The sequence below is a fragment of the Mesoplodon densirostris genome, chromosome 5, assembly GCF_025265405.1.
Source record: "Mesoplodon densirostris isolate mMesDen1 chromosome 5, mMesDen1 primary haplotype, whole genome shotgun sequence".
In the NCBI taxonomy this organism is placed as follows: Eukaryota; Metazoa; Chordata; class Mammalia; order Artiodactyla; family Ziphiidae; genus Mesoplodon; species Mesoplodon densirostris.
In genome coordinates, this window is record NC_082665.1 from 13,970,189 (window position 1) to 13,989,922 (window position 19,734).

The 19,734-nt window shown below is 43.2% G+C and overlaps 1 protein-coding gene across 5 annotated transcripts in view; it reads left to right on the plus strand.

Moving 5' to 3' along the window:
* Positions 1 to 16,474, plus strand: part of TIAM1 (TIAM Rac1 associated GEF 1) — a 138,357-nt gene extending 121,883 nt beyond the window's left edge. For all 5 annotated transcript variants that reach the window (XM_060099758.1, XM_060099760.1, XM_060099759.1 and 2 more), the window contains 6 exons: positions 1,935 to 2,043; positions 6,458 to 6,516; positions 7,412 to 7,514; positions 9,970 to 10,057; positions 12,233 to 12,405; positions 16,005 to 16,474. In XM_060099758.1, coding sequence (XP_059955741.1) covers positions 1,935 to 2,043; positions 6,458 to 6,516; positions 7,412 to 7,514; positions 9,970 to 10,057; positions 12,233 to 12,405; positions 16,005 to 16,474 — 1,002 coding nt within the window. The remainder of the gene's footprint in view (positions 1 to 1,934; positions 2,044 to 6,457; positions 6,517 to 7,411; positions 7,515 to 9,969; positions 10,058 to 12,232; positions 12,406 to 16,004) is intronic.
* Positions 16,475 to 19,734: the final 3,260 nt, after the last annotated feature.

Below are 19,734 nucleotides of genomic sequence, written 5' to 3' on the forward strand. Positions count from 1 at the left end.
CTATATATCCTAGTTTGCATCTGTTAACCCCACACTCCCACTCCATTCCCCCACTCCCCTTGGCAACTACAAGTCTGTTCTCTATGTCTGTGAGTCTGTTTCTGTTTCATAGATAAGTTAATTTGTGTCATATTTTAGATTCCACATATAGGTGGTATCATATGGTATTTGTCTTTCTCTTTCTGACTTATTTTAGTTAGTATGATAATCTCTAGTTCCATCCATGCTACTGCAAATGACATTGTTTTGTTCTTTTTTTATGGCCGAGTAGTATTACATTGTGTATAGGTACCACATCTTCTTTATCCGTTCATCTGTTGATGGACATTTAGGTTGTTCCTATGTCCTGGCTATTGTATCAATAAATAGCACTGCAATGAACATAGGGTTGCATGTATCTTTTTGAATTATAGTTTTGTCTGGATATATGCCCAGGAGTGGGATTGTTGGATCATATGGCATTTAATCACTTTTAAAAACATTCCCTCTAAGGCTGTGGACCAGAATGGTACCAAGGAATTTGACTTATTTATATACCACGCTGCTGTGGTGTGTGGGGCGTGGGTAGTGGAGACTATATAGTTCCCTTAGTGGATACTCTCATGGGTGTTTGATTGACTAGTTACTTAATATGTACAAAGTACTACAATTGCTTAATGTCTTTAACCACTGACGGTACTACTAATAATATTGCTCAATAATAATTCGAGTAATTATTAATTATTATAATGATCCCAATCATTATAGTGGCAGCAATACCACTGTATTCTGTACTGCTGGAGCCCCATCTCCATCACTGTAGCCTGACCTGGTAGCTTGAGAAGGGCAGTGTCGAATGGCACCATGCTCCATGGGGGGCTGCTCGGCAGCTGTGTATCTAGAAACCCAGTCAGATCAAAAGCAGCAAAAAAAAAACCAAAACCCAGAGCCATTTGTCCTTGAAGCTCAACATCAAGTTTTCCAATATTCAAATTGCTGCTTTGAGGAAGAAGGACTCAGGCTTGGTTTCTGTGGACGCAGAGCAGAAGTGAGAGGCTGGTGGGCGGGTGCTTCAGGGAGGCGAACTAGAGGGAGACCCTCCTAACAATTTATGGTGTTTCCCAGTGGGATGGACCATGGACTCTGATTTCTGCAAAGCCTTGTGCTCTGACATGTTTGCACAGGGAGCACATTGAGAGACCAGATGATCCTTTCGCCTGTGATTAGGATGCTGAGTGGGTGGGAGGATGGGGTTTTGATAGACTTGGAAGTGGGCCAAGGACTCCAGTGAAAAAGGCACACATGACTATTGTGAGGTGTAGACCCCAGTGGAATCTCAGGATCATCGTGTCTCTACAAGGAGAAGAGGAACTTGTCCACGTGAGATGGTTTAGCATTTGACCTTCGAGGACGCAACACTAGACCTCATGGTTTCCAGAGCTCACATTTGCACAAGCTTAAAGAACAATCTCCCAACTCCTCAGTTGGCTTCTTTTCCCTCTTCTAAAGTGAAATGAAATCTTCCTTAAAATGAGTTGGAAGAAGAAGAAATAATTGATTCCACTGCTTCTCAGAAGACCCTGGCTCCAAAGGGATTTAAACTCACAGGTGTCAATGTCTGCCGTTTCCTGGGCTGGATCTTTGTGGCTGACAGCCATTTGTTCTCCTTAGATAACTCTCCATTTGAACACAAACCCTCTCCAATTTTGTTCATCAGTTTTGACAGGTTTACTGCGTATGAATTTCAGAGGCCCGATTTGTACCTTTTGGCCACCTTATTCTTGAAATTCTGATAGGCAGACAGGATAAGGGAAAAAAAGTTGACCAAATGAGAGACATTATTTAGAGACATTATTTTCTTGAAGTTGAATTGACACCAGCCTGTTGCATTTTAAAATGTCATGAATATCTGAGTGTTTTTAACATCGCCCAGTAAGTTTTGCCCCGGATTTCAGGTTGCAGATCTGAGCATGGGGGACCTGCTTTTGCACACCACTGTGATCTGGCCAAACCCGCCGGCCTCGCTGGGAAAGTGGAAAAAGGAGCCCGAATTGGCAGCTTTTGGTATGTGTCATGAGAAGGTTTGGAGGGGAAGAGGGAGGCTGGCTTATTTTTCGCAGTAAGTTAACATTTCTTTTCCAAGACACAATTTATTAAAATATAGTTAATTACAGTTATCTGCATTGTCTTCCTGCTATGGCCACCAACATGTCACAGATACTAAATTAAACCTTCCAGCTAAGTATGACGAATGTGGCCACCCAGCTACCAAGAGGGAGGGAATGGCTGTTCAGGTCTCCCCCCAGGTATAGACATATGGGCAGGAAAAGATTTTTTTTAAGCTGCTGCTCTGAATATCTTTTCAAAATAATGAGTTAATAGTAAACCAAGGAAAACTCAAGTGAAAAATCAAGACAAAACTATCTCTGTTTCTGAGCTCCCCAGTCCTTTTATTCTCTTCCCAACTCTATGTTGCTCTGTGTGATGCCAGGATTCAGGGCATGACTCTCACCTCACTTGTTGTGGCATCACTGGATGCCTTGATCAGTTACGAGGTGCTTCTCAATCGCATCGTGGCTAATAGCAGCAAAAGTAGTGATGTTTGTGAATGATTAATTTTCCAATAAGCCAGTTCAGATGGATGCAGTTGCTGCAATTAGAAATCTCACGTGGTTGTATTGTAAAATGCCTTTTTTTTTTTTGCGGTACGCGGGCCTCTCACTGTTGTGGCCCCTCCCGTTGTGGAGCACAGGCTCCGGACGTGCAGGCTTAGTGGCCATGGCTCATGGGCCCAGCCACTCCACGGCATGTGGGATCTTCCCGGACCGGGGCACGAACCCGTGTCCCCTGCATCGGCAGGCGGACTCTCAACCACTGCACCACCAGGGAAGGAAGCCCCGTAAAATGCTTTTTGAGTGAGAAAAACTATGGGTTAGTCCACTGGGCACTGTACATGTTCAGGAAGAATGGCTCATTGCTGTGTGTAAATGCTTGTACAGCATGCAGTGTTATTCCTGGGTATAAAACGATCATTCATGATCAGTGATCAGTGTTCATGCTTTTGTTTTAGGTTGTGTCTTTTCCTAGCCTCCCACTAGAAGATTCATGGCCAGGAACATAGTATAAAGGAAGTCTAGTATCTCCATTCTCCCTCCTTACCTTATCTTTCTGGGGGCAGAAGTGGGAGGGTGTTGCTGCTTACTGCTTCTTTAACTGAACTCTTTTTTTCTTTTACGATGTGAACAGTGCATTCCCAAATGGAACATCCTAGTGATATTAAAATCAGAGTATTTAATACAAAGATTTATTGGACTTCTTAATTAGATGACTCAGCTTTCATTGAAAACCTTAGTGATATTCCTAAAGATTCCAAAGAGCCACTGTAGCTGTTGATGCCATTTCATTAAAAATAATAAAGGAGGGCTTCCCTGGTGGCACAGTGGTTGAGAGTCCGCCTGCCAATGCAGGGGACACGGGTTCCTGCCCCGGTCCGGGAAGATCCCACATGCCACGGAGCAGCTGGGCCCGTGCGCCATGGCCACTGAGCCTGCGCGTCCGGAGCCTGTGCTCCGCAACGGAAGAGGCCACAACAGCGAGAGGCCCGCGTACCGCAAAAAAAAAATAATAATAATAATTAAGGAGCATATAAATGTGAAGGAAAAACATGTGACTAAATATGATATACAGAGGAGTAGTGGGGTATTTTGATATGCTGGTGGTTTTTGATAGCAGTGGGTATTTTTGGCAGGGGGAGGGATACTATTTGTTTTGCTTTGTTTTGTTTTTCCCATCATTAACAGTTGCATTTCTTATATGGCAGTTTCTTCTTGGAGAGGTCTAGGAGCTTTCTGATGCTTCTGAGTAGGTCATTTATGGGGTGTAGGATTCTGAAGGAAATGATCCAAACCATCTTTCTCCCTCTTTCTGTTGCTGGGCTATTGATGAACCGTTCCAGAGTTGAACATTGGGATTTTTCATGCCTGTCTCCTGAATTTTACATATTTCCTATAGTTAGAAGTAAACAGATTTAGAAAAAGAAAATCCTTTGGGACAAAGTAGGAGGTTGGCAAACTTATTCTGTAAAAGGCCACATAGTAAATATTTTAGGCTTCACAGACCAAGAGGCCATAAGTAGCCAGACGCAGCTGTAGACAGTATGTAAACAAATGGGCACTAGTATTGACAGGTTGTGCGGAAAGAGGCAGACCCTAGTTTGCCAACCTCTGATAGAAAGGGTTCAGGAAAATGCCAGTTTTGAGGTTTGGGGGGCAATGTGTATGTTTGGCTCAAGGCAGGCTGTCGTCATCGTAATGAGCTTATTTACGGATCCCCAGTCTTTAAAAGGTGACATGTTTGGCAGTTTCGGTGTGATTTTTAAGTAGCAAGCAGAACTAACAGAGCCTTAGAAATGTGGAGGTGGGGGGCGTTTGTTTTTTTTTTGCGGTACGCGGGCCTCTCACTGCTGTGGCCTCTCCCGTTGCGGAGCACAGGCTCCGGACGCGCAGGCTCAGCGGCCACGGCTCATGGGCCCAGCCGCTCCGCGGCATGTGGGCTCTTCCCAGACTGGGGCATGAACCCGCGTCCCCTGCATCGGCAGGTGGACTCTCAACCACTGCGCCACCAGGGAAGCCCTAGAAATGTGTTTTAAAACAAGGAAGAATTGCTGTGAGGGAAGTAACTTAATTACCATTGAACAGGCAGCTTTGGGGTTAAAATGTGGTTGTCTTGTTTCCGTTGCTCTGATCTCAGGAAATAGTGCTGCTTTCTTCCGAAAACAAAGTTGACCGGCTGCCCACTCAGCACCTTGATGTTTTACTCCCAGGACGGCTAGTTTGTACTCAGGGCTGACGATCACCACCTTTAAAAGAAGGAAAGAAATAGTTTGTTTAGGTTTCGGCCTTAAAGGGTGTTCGATGTTCACCTCTGGGGATATCGAGAGAGTGATTTAGGCTGGTCAGGGCAGCCAGGTGTTTGGACATCAAGGCCACGTCTGAAGGGATGGGCAACACTTGGAGTCACCTGAGTGACAGTCGGCTGCGGATCAGGGAGGGATCAGGGTGGAAATGCTCAGAGCCCAGACTGGGGTCCACTCCGGCCCGACCGCTGTGATCCTAGATGGTCCAGGTGAACCGAGGCAGACCAAGAGTCACGGCAACGACCTCATTGAGCTCTGGTCCCGGTGAGATGGTGGGTCTTCTGAGACTAAGTTCACTGGCAACCTCACCCTCTCCTGCAGCGGCGCTCCCTCCGTTTTAGAGGGCCCTGCTGTCCTGGACACTGTGATTTCTGAAGGCTTCATGGTAAGGACAAAGGGCCGCCTCGGGTGCTACTGTGCAGCCTCCGTGCAAAGCTGGTGTGGCCTCCTGGGGTCAGTGGGAACCTCGCAGTCTGTCCTCTGGGATTTGTACGAAGTCAGGTTCTGTGACAGCTCAGACCCAGTGGCTGGGGTCTGCTTCTTTGTACCCGAAAGCTCTTTTTCCTGCAGTCTTACACAAAGGGAGCCTGATGGGTCAGTAGGATAAAAAATGATAAAAAATATACCAGACACGTTGGGTTAGTCTGCAGAGGGCCTGGGAGCCTGGGGAGCCTGTCGCTGAGAATTCCCTGTAATTGTGTGTCTGGTATACCAGGTGTGCTCCCTCCAGCTGCCATGTGACTAACGGGGTCCTTGCTATGCCTTGGGGTCAGAGTGTGAAGGGAGGTGGAGACCCGGATCCAGGGAGCCAAGGATGGGCTGGGGTCACCCTTCCTTGTCGTTCTGGACACCAATTCTTCTTTCCTCTCCGGGGGGTGAGTCAGAATCACTGAGTGTTGAACGTGCTTGGCATTGTTTAAGGAATTCTATGGAAGATTATGCATAACTCCATTGTATCTTCCCCCACCCCCAAAGAATATAAGAAAAAAACTACATACTCCCTGCTTCTAAATCGTTTATTGTGATTCATCCTGTTTGGAAAAAGTAAAATTGCATTCTACTTCATAAACTAATTCTTATTTATGGAGGTCAAAAGAGATGAATTACATTTCCTGAATTAGGAGCACTCTGCGTGTGTGTAATATTAGCTTAATGTGCATAAATAGAAATTACCTTAAACATTATTATTAGTGATGTTTGTATTGTTCCTTCAGCTGCTGAACTCGTACATTTTTGTTAAATGTGTATAAGCTGAAGTTTTAAGCTTGAATTGATACCATGATGAAAATATATTTTACCCAAAAGTTTCCAGTGGGGCAGGAGGGTTTATTTCCATCTCTTTAGGCTTTCTCTGTTTATCTGGGACCTGGAAAATTTTGTCGTAACAGGTTTTTGCGTCTCTCAGATGTGCTGAGTGAGTGGAGGGTAGAATGGGAGCTGATTCAAGGGGACTGTCTGTCCTCTTTATAACGGTAGTGTTTGTTTCCACAAGTTATTGTTGAAGTGAAGGGGAAAACCAAACCCTTTATGTGCCATAACTGCCTTCATTTTATGTTTTTCCAGTCTTCAAAACTGCTGTGGTCCTTGTGTATAAAGATGGTTCCAAACAGAAGAGGAAACTTGTAAGACTTCTTATTTCACCCCATAGTTTCAAAGTATCTCCCTTACTATCTGTTCCTCAGTTGCATCTGCGTAATTGTAATTCTGCACCTTTGTCAGGCATGAGTGTTTTACGATTTTTTTTTTAAGTGTTGCTGAGGACTTAAGGAAATTGCCCATCCTGCCTTCCTGCAGGCAGACTCACGTTTAGAGCATGAAAGTAAATAGCTATTGGGCCTACCATGGCCAGAACCTACTACCTTCCTAATACTATTTTTATCCATTCCCTGTTCTTCCTGCCCCTCTGTGCTTGTTTTGGGATCCCTTTTCTCTTTCTTCCTTTGTCTCTCTTTTGCCTGATTTTGGTTAGCAAGGTTATTTGCGCACCCTCAGCAGATTTGTCACATGGCCTCTGGCTTGCTGCTGGGTGAACAAAAGTACACATGGGGGAGTGACCCGGGGTTCCAGCATCACTGCTTTGTTCTTCTTGTTTTTTTTTTTTTTAATTAAAACAATTTATTTATTTGTTTTAATGACATATTTAAAAAATTTTACTATTTTATTGAAGTATAGTTGATTTATAGTGTTGTGCCAGTCTCTGCCGTACAGCAAAGTGACTCAGTTATACACATGGAGACTTTCCTTTTGTTATAGTCTATTCCATTATGGTTTATCACAGGATATTGAATAGAGTTCCCTGTGCTCTACGGTATGACCTTGTTGTTTCCGCATTCTCTATATAATAGTTTATATCTGCTATCCCCAAGTTCGCAGTCCTTCCCTCCCCCCCTCCCTCCCCCTTGGCAACCACAAGTCTGTTCTCTATGTCTGCAGCATCACTGGTTTAGAAAGTGTGTGCGGGTCTGGTCCGGGCTGAGCACAGACTTCTCATGCACCTAGTTCCTTCTCTTCCTGCAGGTAGGATCTCACAGGCTTTCAATTTACGAGGACTGGGACCCCTTCCGATTTCGACACATGATTCCTACCGAAGCGTTGCAGGTTCGAGCTTTGGCCAGTGCAGGTAAACTCTGAAACAGGTTGGGTACATATTTCTGTGTATGTATGAATTGTTTTTCTGAATCCACACTCTTGGTTCTAACCACCCTACCAGCTTTTTTCTTCTGTGCTTAAGTCTCCTTTCCCTCAGTCTCTCCATTGCCTCTTATTTACCCAGCTGTTTATTAAATGAATGAGCTAAGTGAATGGAGGTAGTGCCTTTAATACTGTTCCAAGGAATTCTATTCATTCTGTTATATATATTAATAACATTACAGGGACTCACATCTAAGTAGCAATGAGTCTTGTACTTCTGGGAAGAATCTTTGTGACCATCAGCAGACAAAGCCCATGTAAATAACTCACTTGCCTTTTAACTGGGAGACCCAAAAAGACCACCCAAAGCACAAAAAAAGCCATTGAATACATTCTTTCTTCCTGAAGCATTACAAATCTTTATCTTTGTATCAGCATGAAATGTCAGTTCTTTTTCTATGACCCAAGTAGCCTTGAAGCAAGTTGTTAGGTAGTGATGAAAGTACTTGCTAAGATGATTAGTTGATGCTTTAGCGCATGAGAAGAGAAGTGAATGTCAGCACGGTATTGACTAAGAATAGCAATATTGCTATGACTCAGAGGCCCCATCCAGGGCTTAATTTGAGGCTGTTTTATGGAGGAGCAATCAGCAGTGGTTCTCCCGGCCACACCCGAGAAGGAGCAGCTTTGGGGTCAAGTGGAAACTCTCGGGACCCCTCTATTCCCGTCCCATTTGGACAGCAGGTACAGCTTTCTGGTTGTAAGAGGGGCCATGGAAGTGGACCTCTGCAGGTGCACAGTGGATCTGTATTTCTCTTTTGTGTTTCTGGCATCTAGCATGAGCGATAAGTTCTTCATGTCCGGTTGGTGTCACTCATTTCCTCCCCATTTTCACTTGTCACCTCCATGAGCCATAAAATTGGCTCTAATCCTTATAGAACCACCTCTTCCCTAGTCCAGTGTCATGAATACTGCAGGAAAAACCTGCAGTATTTGGGAAACCTCCAGTTATCCACCCAAGTTAAACTAGATACCACTTCCTTCTCAGTTGTTATGCATTGCAGGAGGAAAACTCAAATGCAGAAACCACGTCTGGCAAATGTATTGGGGATGATTATTTGCCTTAAGAAGGTTTCTGTCTAACCTACTGGCCCAGAGGACCCTCGTGCCTTTTTAGCTTTGATTTGATTTGTAAAATTGATTTACACATGAATTTTCAGGCCCCTATAAATCATAGGTCTACAAACAGCTATAATAATATTTTGAGGTTTGGACACTTAAACACTAGCACTGTCTTACTTTGCAGTCTTAGATTGTGAATTATCTAGTTCATATGTTTCCTTGTGCCTGGTTTATAAATAGGAAAGCGTATGCTTATAACAAACCTCAAAGGCTCCTTAGCCAGGAATTTTGCCTTCATTGAGGACTAAATACATGAAGAATTTAAGTTTGGAAAACAAAGCCATCTTTGTGAAGATGATATTCCGTTCCCGCCCTCGGTTTTTCATTCAAATCAAGTTTAAAATCAAGAGAAAAGTTTATTTTAATAGACTTACAAAGACCAGCCAACACATCTCTTGTTATGAAATAAATTCCAGTGGATATGAGAATCAGAAGATGGAAATTTCTAGATTTCGTCTTCGTTTGGGAAAACCCGTGAAACTCTCTGCATATGGGTCCTGGTTGGTTAAATAATGTGGGCAGGATGAGGGTTTGTAACTAGGGTTTTGAACCATTAGGTAAGGATGAGACTTCACAATGTGCAGTCTTGAGGTCTGCAGTGAATTGTTTCTTTCATAAACACTAATAATGAATAACCCGGCAAAATAATATGATATTCAGGCACTGAAAGACTTAGAAGTTGTTTCTAAATATAACTGTTTCTCTCTTTCTCAGTGTACCATTCTGGCTTCCTTCAGGTTGGGTGCTGTGGGCAGGCTGAGAAAGAGGAACCCCATTCGTTCCCAGGACATGCTTGTCCAGGGCACTAGTCCCAGTCGCTCAGGGGGAAGGCTGTGCTGCAGATGGCAGGGGCTTGCCTCTTTATATCACTGGCCTGATGAAATCAGCACTGGAATCTTGGGCTCTGTCTAGTCCAACTCTTGCCAAAACAACTAACCACTTAATTAAAATAGTTCAGCCAAACGGGCTGTGCAGCTAAAAGGGTCAGTTTTTCCATCAATATGATTGACTGATTGTCCTTTTAGACCATCCAGAAGGAGATTTCAGCAACTGGTAATTTTCCAAGCATTCTTTTTCTTCACGCCCATTAAGTTCTCAATCATTTTGTCTCTTGAGATCACGGGATAGGAATGAAGTTTCTTTGGTCATATGTGGTTCTGCTCTATTTAATCCTACACCAAAGCATGGGAAATGCTTTTGTAAAAATGCAAATAAATCTCTTTGAAACATACTCTCATTCATCCTTGTTTTAATTTCTCTAGATGCAGAAGCAAATGCTGTGTGTGAAATTGTCCACGTAAAATCGGAGTCTGAAGGGAGGCCAGAGAGGGTCTTCCACCTGTGCTGCAGGTGAGCCTGGAGTCGTGAAGTGTGTGGGAGGTGCCACCCGGAAGGAAAGGGATGTGACAGTGCTTGGTGTCCCCAACCCCTCTGGGTTCTGCAGACCAGCCTGTGCCTCCCTAGAAGCTACATTCTTTCTCTTGTGCACTTGAGAAAGTATTTAACACTTATCAAGTAACAGTAATTGGATAAATTAAACTAATTTTATCAGAATGTAGACAGTAACCTGGTTAATATCTTTCTAAAAGGAAATCGGAATTTTCACCTATATATTTGACATTCCAACAAGGGCTTTCTTCCTATACGTACATTTGGTGGGTTAGAAGGACATGGTTGTCTCATGTTTTGGTGTTTGGGTGCATCATTTATACTGTAACATCTCTGAGGTACAGCAGATGGAGAGTCACCTAGGAGGAGGTGAGGGTGTGTGCAGTGTTGCTGGGATTCCTCGTCGTGTAGGGAAACTTCAACCTAGGGAGGCTGGCTCAAGTGACTCAGGTTCACCTACGGATCTGGAGGGGAAGCTGAACTTATGATGTGGGCTTCCACTTACTTCTTCTTTCCCTCCTGTCACCATCCCCTCTCCTCCTCCTCATCTTCCTCCTTTTTGGGCTCTGTCATTAAGAATTTGAGAACTGTACGTTTCTCAAGTGTAGCCAATTCTCTCTCTCTCTCTTATTTTTGGCCTAAAGACACCAGGCTGGATGGTGCCAACAGCCAGCATTCTGATACATTTGACTTTAAATATGATCTGTACTCCATGATGCTTTAATTTTATCATAGGTGCTTAGTAATTTATTCAGTACTTACCCAATACCCCACACCGTATGTAGTATACTATGGGTTGCCCACAGACACAATAAAAACTCAACGGAATCAATATTTTATGGTTGTTAGTAATATTTTATAACGTGGCTGCTGATACAGTAAGAAGGCACATTTACCAAGCAGGAACTATGCTGAGCACCTTACATGCATGATTTCACTTAGTCAGACTGAGGTACTGTTATTCCATTTTACAAATGGGGTGCCAAGGCTCACAGAGGGTACTTTGCTAAAACCTTATAGCAAATGAATACTGAGTTCAAACTCAGTGGGTTTGACTTCAAAGCCCATGTCTTGTGTTTCTTCATTGCCTCTTTGTTGGGTGTTGGGTGACAGGGATCAACAAATGCAGATCCCAGGAAGCTGTTGGAACTAGAATTGAAATTTTTTTCAGATAATCTACATGTGGTTTAGCACCATCTTTACAGTCTATTTAGGCTAATCTGCTTGTGACTTTTTTTTTTTTTTTTTTTTTTGCGGTATGTGGGCCTCTCACTGTTGTGGCCTCTCCCGTTGCGGAGCACAGGCTCCGGACACGCAGGCTCAGCGGCCATGGCTCACGGGCCCAGCTGCTCCGTGGCATGTGGGATCTTCCTGGACCGGGGCACGAACCCGTGTCCCCTGCATTGGCAGGCGGACTCCCAACCACTGTGCCACCAGGGAAGCCCCTGCTTGTGACTTTGTTGATAAATCCACAGGGTCCAATGAGCCCGCCCGTAGAGATGCCATATACATTGTTAATAAGGAATGCCAGCTAAAACTTGCCTGGGTAAAACTATTAAGAACTTAACAAGAAAAATAACCTAAGAAGCACTTTTTTTTTATCGTGCAAATTGGAAGTTGGGAAGATTTTCCAGTTCTTAACAATGTAACTTTAATATGTACATGTTGAAGTGTGTCATGGAAGGTGTTGATATTTAACAGGCATTGATATCCAACTCAGAGGAAACTCAGGATGTTGGGACATCAGTTTCCAAGTGCGCTGCAGAGCAGCAAGAATCTTGTGGTTCCTTTGTCTGTAAAACATTTTATAATGAAAGGCTCTGCCTTAAGTACCAAGAGCAGAATCTGGCAACTTTGTGGTGCAAAATCCATCTCTCCATCAATCTATTCATTTATGGGCTGCTCCGTCCCAAATTGGCTGCAGGAGATGAATCACAAAACATAAAGGGAAAGGAATACGTGTTCTTTATCTCCAGCGATGAAAACACTGCTGCTCGGCAGTGAAATTGGAGTCGTGGCCTCAGTCTTTAACCTTTGGTCCTCAGGGATATTTGTTTGGCTGCCCCTGATAACATCAGAAGTTTCATCCTGTGTTAAGTGCTGTTTCCCTAACAGGTGTAAATCTTCTTTTCATAGCTCCCCAGAGAGCAGAAAGGATTTCTTGAAGGCTGTGCATTCCATCCTGCGTGATAAGCATAGAAGACAGCTCCTGAAGACCGAAAGCCTTCCCTCGTCCCAGCAATATGTCCCTTTTGGAGGAAAACGATTGTGTGCGCTGAAAGGGGCCAGGCCAGCCATGAGCAGGGCAGGTACTGTGGGGATTCAGACGTTCAAGATCCCTGTCATCCCCACTCCACTGTAGAACTGACGTCCTCATTGAGCAAGACTTAGACGTGGCCTTGCGGGGGCTAACGCTGGAGTACGTTCTTCCCTGGTGTGAGGTTCCCGGCCCTTGCCTCCCTCCCTCGGTTTAAGCCTCTTGCCCTCCCTCAAGCTTTCCCTTTGCTGTCCTCCTCCTTCTGGCTGGTGAGCTCCCCTCTCATTTGCCAAGCTGGGAAGTGAGCACATTCTCTTTCTGGAGGGGCTGTCTTAGCCCGCTTGCTGAATGAGAGTTGCTGCTTTGCATGACAGCCAGCTTTGTCCAGCAAAAAGCAGTGTGTGATGTCTCAGCAAAGTCACAGCCCACCATTCTGAGAACATGGTGGCTTTCTCCTCGAGAAACACAGCCACGCCTGTTCTCAGTAAGGAGGCCATGTTTGGTAGACCAGATGACCCATCAGATTTTTACCCTCACCTTGGGCCTGCAACTATTTTTAGCTTCCCTGTTCATTTGGGGAAGCCTTGAGCTGCTATTAGAAAAGAGGAATCTGGAGTTCAAGTGGTCCCAGGGTAAATATTCTTTTAGGACTTATTCTACCACCTTGAAGCAGTAAAGATCAATACGACTCCCTGTAAATGGCATTAAAGTCTATCTAGGAAGAAAGATATTTTCCTAACACTTAGGTATTAATGACATCAAGACATTAACATTTTTTATCACTCCTTTCTTAAGAGGCAGTCCAGAATTTTGCAGGGAAGATTCCAATAAAAGAGGCTTCCTTTGCATTTGCCGGAAAGGCTTCTGATCTCTTTTCTAAAGGATTTTCCGCCTTTTCTCAATGGTGTTGAAGAGGCACGTATGGTACTCTGAATGGTTGAAGGTTTTCATAGACGTAACCCTGACAGAGTGTATTATACTCTTTAAGTACCTTAATTTAACTAATGTTAAGGGGCTAGTTATCTTATATCTATTCCCCAATCAGTTGATAAGTGTTTACTGAAAACCTGGTATAGTGAACCCCCAGTACTCTTCTGGGCTCACCAGTGTCTTGCATACTTCTCTCTCCACAATTTCTCATGGAGTCCTCACGTAAAAAGCTTTCTCATCCCTTTAGAGCTCACAGCAGAGAATTTCACCTTGGCATTGTCTCGTTTGTTCCTTTTACTTGTGCCACATATATTTAATTAGGATTAGGAATATGTGTGCCAACCTCAGGAAACCCCACCTGTCATCGGTCAGGTTTCTGTTGTTAATCGATGAACCTAAAGTCAGAGATGCCTTCACTTTGGAACTAAGCATTTTTAGTCTGTAGGACATTCAGAAGTTTTCCTGCTGAGATCCCTCTGGGAAGAAAACAAAGTTGCTACAACCTACCCCATCATCTTGAATATCAAGAGAGAGAGCCTTGATGTCAGAGCCTGTTGGCTTTGGCTAGTAGGAAGATTTTTTGCCTGATGGCTCAGTTTTGGCTAAGAAAGTCTTGATTTATCACTCTGCTTTTGAAGCGCCTCACTATCGTCAGGATCTTCCAATTCGATGATTTAAAAATGGTGTGGGAGTGAGTCAGCCCAGCACTAGCTAGTCAGTCTTAATAGTGAACAGTGGAAATACTCAAATCAAAGATTGTCTCCTGGAATCCCGTAAGGCTGGCTGGGTTATTCTTACGCTTCATTATGCATTGTCCTGAATACCCAGCTAGTTTATTTCTCTTTTTGCTCAGTAAAGGCAAATAGCCAGTCTCCCTTAGTCTAAAAGCACTTTATGTCTGCCAGTAACCTAACTACACATTTTTTTGTTTTTCCAACATTTTCTTACGAAAGTTTTCAGGCATATAGAACAAATGAAAGAACTGTATACATTCATACCTACTGTCTGTAATATTTTTTGTTTTCATTGTCACATATTTATTCATCTGTCATCCATCTGCTCATCTTACTTTTGACACATTTCTAGAATAGACATTAGCATACTTTACTCCTAAATACTTAAACCTGCACATCCTTGACAAATATTTCCAATATCCCAATTTGGAATTGAGTTAATTCTAAGAGAGTGATTGGAGAAAGCCAGGCTCCTCTCTGGTGGTACTGAGACAAAACTGAACAGTAATTTCTGCTTCTTTCCAGTAGAGTAATAGTAGTAGTAGTAGTAGTAGTAGTAGTTTTGTTTTGTTTTTTTAATTCTTTCTTTTTTCCATTTTTCCTGGAAATGATTTTCATTCCCCTCCTTGAGTGAGAGTGGTGTCTATTTCCTCCATGCTTTAAGATGATAGAACACTCAGGAATGATGATGGAAGCACAGGGACCTGAGACAGAGGATGGTCAGAGCGGGTGCCAGTTTAGACCACTGTCCAGCTCACTGACCTTGTACCTGCTGTATTTGAAGTCAAGGCTGCATTTGGCGGTAATTGTGAATAGTCACCTTCTAGCAGCACTGAAGCAGTTTAATGGTTTTTCAGGCTTAGATTTCAGGAAAGTAGCTCCTAAGTGGTGTCTGGGCTCCTGCCTCCCACTGGAAAGCCCATGGTACATTTCAATGTCAAGGGAGAAGTGGCAGCATTTCCATGTGTCTGGTGTGTGTGTGTGTGTGTGTGTGTGTGTGTGTGTGTGATTGTTTGCTTGATTGGGTGGTGTCTTTTGTTTGTTTTAAAAAATACTGGCTTCCTAGAGGGCAATAGGGTGAAAGAATGAATTCAAAGATTTGTTCTTCTTAACTCTTAGTCACTTTATCTAGCACTTTGTTAATCAGCTGCTTGGGTGTTGTATTATTTATTTCTCCTTCCACTCCGGCACTGGTAGTTTAATTGCTTTGTAGAAGAGAAATTGGGGATACACAAAACAGAGACAGGAGAGACTAAGGCTCACATTTGCTTTAGCCTCAACTTCACATGGGGCTTTGTCAGAAAGAGGACTTAATATCTCTGAGACCCACTCTTTCTGTAGCTTCTCCAAAAACAATGCTGTGCCCTTAAGGTACCTGCAGATCCTCGAGAAATGTTACATTCAGTTTTCCAGAAAGCAATATAACTTGGACCCGTGTTTTTCCCTCCTTGATATATCATGGTGATTTCTACAAAGACAATGAAACTCTGGAGGCCTCCCCCATCCTTACTAAAGATTTATTCCAGCTAAATGACTCTAGGACAGCCCCGGGAGATTCCCAGAGCACTGTGACATGGGCCATGGTCGGAACTGAGGGCACTAATTAATCCCAACATCAGTGGTGCACTCGACAGCAGCAAGAATCTGCACTCCCTGTCTCCCAGGTGCACAGGGTAGAGAAATTATTTCAGAGGGAGTTGAATCCCCTTTCCCCCATAACCTACAACCCACCCATATGCCGCCCCCAGCTGCCCTCCCCTTGCCCTTCCATCGTTGGCTGTAACATCCTCCAAGTCCAGACACCTGTGCAAGGTAAAGACCCCAAGACAGACTGGTGAAATCCGGACTTTAAGCCCCAGACGACATCCAGGTCCTGAATGCATATCGTGTAGTCTTTCCTTTCCTTTTCTTGTATTTGCTTTCTGGATTTGCATCGCACGTAAAGCATGTGGGCGTTTTATTTTTATATTTTTGTGTGTGTGCGCAGTGTCCGCCCCAAGCAAGTCTCTTGGGAGGAGGAGGCGGCGACTGGCCCGAAACAGGTTTACCATTGATTCTGATGCCATCTCTGCTAGCAGCCCGGAGAAAGAGTCCCAGCAGCCCCCTGGGGGCGGGGACACTGACCGCTGGGTAGAGGAACAGTTTGACCTTACTCAGTACGAAGAGCAGGATGACGTCAAGGAGACAGACATCCTCAGTGACGATGATGAGTTCTGTGAGTCCCTGAAGGGCGCCGCGGTGGACCGAGACCTGCAGGAGCGGCTTCAGGCCGCCTCCATCAGTCAGCGGGAGAGAGGCCAGAAGGCCCTGGATAGTCACGCATCCCGCATGACGCAGCTCAAGAAGCAAGCCGCCCTGTCGGGCGTCAACGGAGGCCCGGAGAGCACGAGCGACGAGGTCATTTGGGTTAGGCGTGAAGACTTTGCCCCCTCCAGGAAGCTGAACACTGAGATCTGACTGCCCCGTGCCCCGGTAGAGACAGTCCTTGTAGATACGTCTCCTGCCCCACCCCTACTCCACGCCCCTCCCGGACTCGCGAGGGGGAGAATGTTCCCTTTAAGTCGCACTCTTGCACACACGGTTTTGGCAGCTGACTTTGTTCTGAAGCCATGTAGCCACCCAACTTTATCGTTTCTAACAACATCGGAAAGAATTGTTCAAGAATCCCAAATCAGCTTGAGTCCTCTCTCTATGTATTACCAAGGGTAATATATTACCCTTGGTATATAGAGTCTTATATTACCAAGGGCTTTTATTTATTCTCAATTAATCAGGGCCTAAAGAATTAAAAAAAAACAAAAAATTTTATAGCACTGGAAAGCAAATTACCCCAGGAGTTAAGTATGTACTACAGATTAGTTTAAAGGGTAGCACATGAAAAAATAATAAAAGATTCTATCTGAAACCAATCCAGGAGCCATCTCCTAGTTGGGGAAACAAAGCAACTGTACAGCTTGCAGTGTTCTTACTCCTTTCCCTCTTAAATGTCTGAGAATATCTGTGTATTTTAAGAATGTGTGAGGAGAAGGTGGAGATAATGTTTCCATGAGCCTTTTTTTTTTCTTTTTTTTTTTCTCTTCTGTTTAGGTCTATGGCTGGTCTTACTCGATGTCGGTGTTCGGAAGTTCTAGTTTTGCATAGAATTATAAAGATGCCAAACTCCTTGGAAAGAGATCCAAATTTATCACTTGAAGAAAAAAAAACACTATTTTTTGTATTTTACCTGAGATGCAGGGGGGCACAAACAGATGAGACTTTTACACAGTGTTAGTGTAACTCTGGGTTTAAAAAAAATGAGGATTTTACCTTTTACAGAGAGAGTGAGGCGTGGTGATTTTATATTTATATATGAAAGGCCAACAAGATGCTTAGGAGAAACTTTTTTCCCAAGAAGCAGCTTTGGTTTTTTTTTTGTTTGTTTTTTAATTTAAATGTTTGAATCTCTATTTGAGATTGGAGCTTGGTTGGATTAAACATGACACCGGGATGGGCAATGTGTGTGTCTGTTGCACATGGCGGGGGAGGGGAGACTCCTCCTCATGGGGTTGCCATGGTGATCATTGGTTTTCCCATCACAGTTGCATCTTCATCCATAGATTACCTACTCCTTCCCCGACAGTCCATAACCAAACCATTTAACAAAACCACCTCTTCAAAAACATGTCTTGGGTTTAACACCTTCTACATGCCAACAAAACAGGGTAAACATGCTAATACAAACTAATGTTCTAAACAAATTTCCAAATAGGAAGAACAAAAACAAGTTAAAGCACTTTCAATTTTTTCTCTTTTTTAAAAAAAAGGTTTATAGCTTTTTTTTTTTCCCATTTCACAATGTCCACTTCCTAAGAAAGGTTTAAATAATATGAAAACTTTCTTTTTGGGGAAAATATCTATTTGATGTTTGACACATCAGTAGGTACTTTAAAGACCTGAATTTTATAGTAGCTTTAGGAATTATATTTTATAAAAATCAGTTATGACTTTATATTTCCAGACAATAGAGAATTCAGAACATCATGCTCTTGTGCCCCTGCTTGCTTTACCTGCTTTCCCACCCTGTATCCCTCCCCTTTCGGGTTTCCAGGGCTTTGAGCTTGATCTTTTGAGAGTTTTATTCTATTAAATTTTTGCTATATCTTCTGATTTTCTTAAAGAGCTTTAGAATGATTTCTATACCCTTCGTATCACTGCATTGTTCCATTTCATCTCCAGTTCGATTATGTCTGGGTGGAAAACTGAAGCAGAGGCTTCTAATAGTCCCATTTTACCAGTCCCAGTGCAACGGGTTTGTCTGAAAATGCTGGAAAGTCTGGTGCTTGGAGAGGGTGCCATTGTCTCTTGTACATAAGGTCATGATGTGTCTATGTCAAAAGTTCTTATATATTTCTTTTATAAGCTGAAAGAAGGTCTATTTTTATGTTTTTAGGTCTATGAATGGAACGTTGTAAATGCCTGTCAAACAATAAAAAATATTGAAAAGTGTCTGGACAGTCCTGTGCCTTTTTGGGTGGGAGGATGGATATGAACTGTAGAATACGTGGGAGAAGATACCTAAGGATGCCTTTTTTTTTTGATAAATAAATATCGTGACCATCAAGGGAAAGCTGATTTGGTGGAGCTTGAAGTTTTTTTATTTTTTTAATTGAGATATAATTGATATATAACATTGATAGTTTCAGATACTAAACATAATGTATATATTGCAAAACGATCACCACAAAAAGTCTAGTTAACATCCGTCATCATCCATAGTTATAAAAAATATTTTTCTGTGATGAGGACCTTCAAGATCCACTCTCCTAAGCTACTTTCAAATATGCAATACAGTGTTATGCGCTATAGCCCCCATGCTGTGTATTACATCCCCATAACTTATTTTGTAACAGGAAGTTTGTACCTTTTGATGTCCTTCACCTTTTTTTCCCATCCCCCTGCCCCACCGGTCTGTTCTGTATATCCATGAGCTTGGTTTATTTGTGGTTTTTTGTTTGTTTTTTAGATTCCACATATAAATGAGATGATAATGGTGTTTATCGTTTGCTGTTGGTAGAGCTTGAAGCTTTTTTTGTTTTAAATTTTATTGGAGCATAGTTGATTTACAATGTTGTGTTAGTTTCAGGTGCACAGCAAAGTGATTCAGTTATACATATACGTATATTCATTCTTTTTCAGATTTTTTTCTCATCTAGGTTATTAACAGACTACTGAGTAGAGTTCCCTGTGCCCTACAGCAGGTCCTTGTTGGTTATCTATTTTATATATAGTAGCGTGTGTATGTTAATCCCAAGCTCCTAATTTATTCCTCCCCACGTTTCCCCTTTGGTAACCATAAGTTTGTTTTCAGAATCTGTGTCTGTTTCTGTTTTGTAAATAAGTTCATTTATATCATTTTTTAAAAATTAGATTCCACATATGAGTGATGTACTTGTCAGTAGAGCCTGAAGTTTGAACCACAACGACAAAAAGACATTACAGTTCCTCGACATCTTGGTCTACTGATAATGGAGAATACGAAATAACACAGATACGGATCTGTACCCACGCTGAGTACTCTTTTCCAGTATCCTGCCCCCTCCTGGTGCGAGCAGGGAGAGGGGTGCCAGGGGAAGAATTGGGGTGAAGTGCAGAGCTTAGACTAACCTGGGCGGGTGAGCTCTTGAACACAAAATCTGCCTCTCCATTTTGTCCCTGGGGGTCTTGCTGCCCGAGTCTTC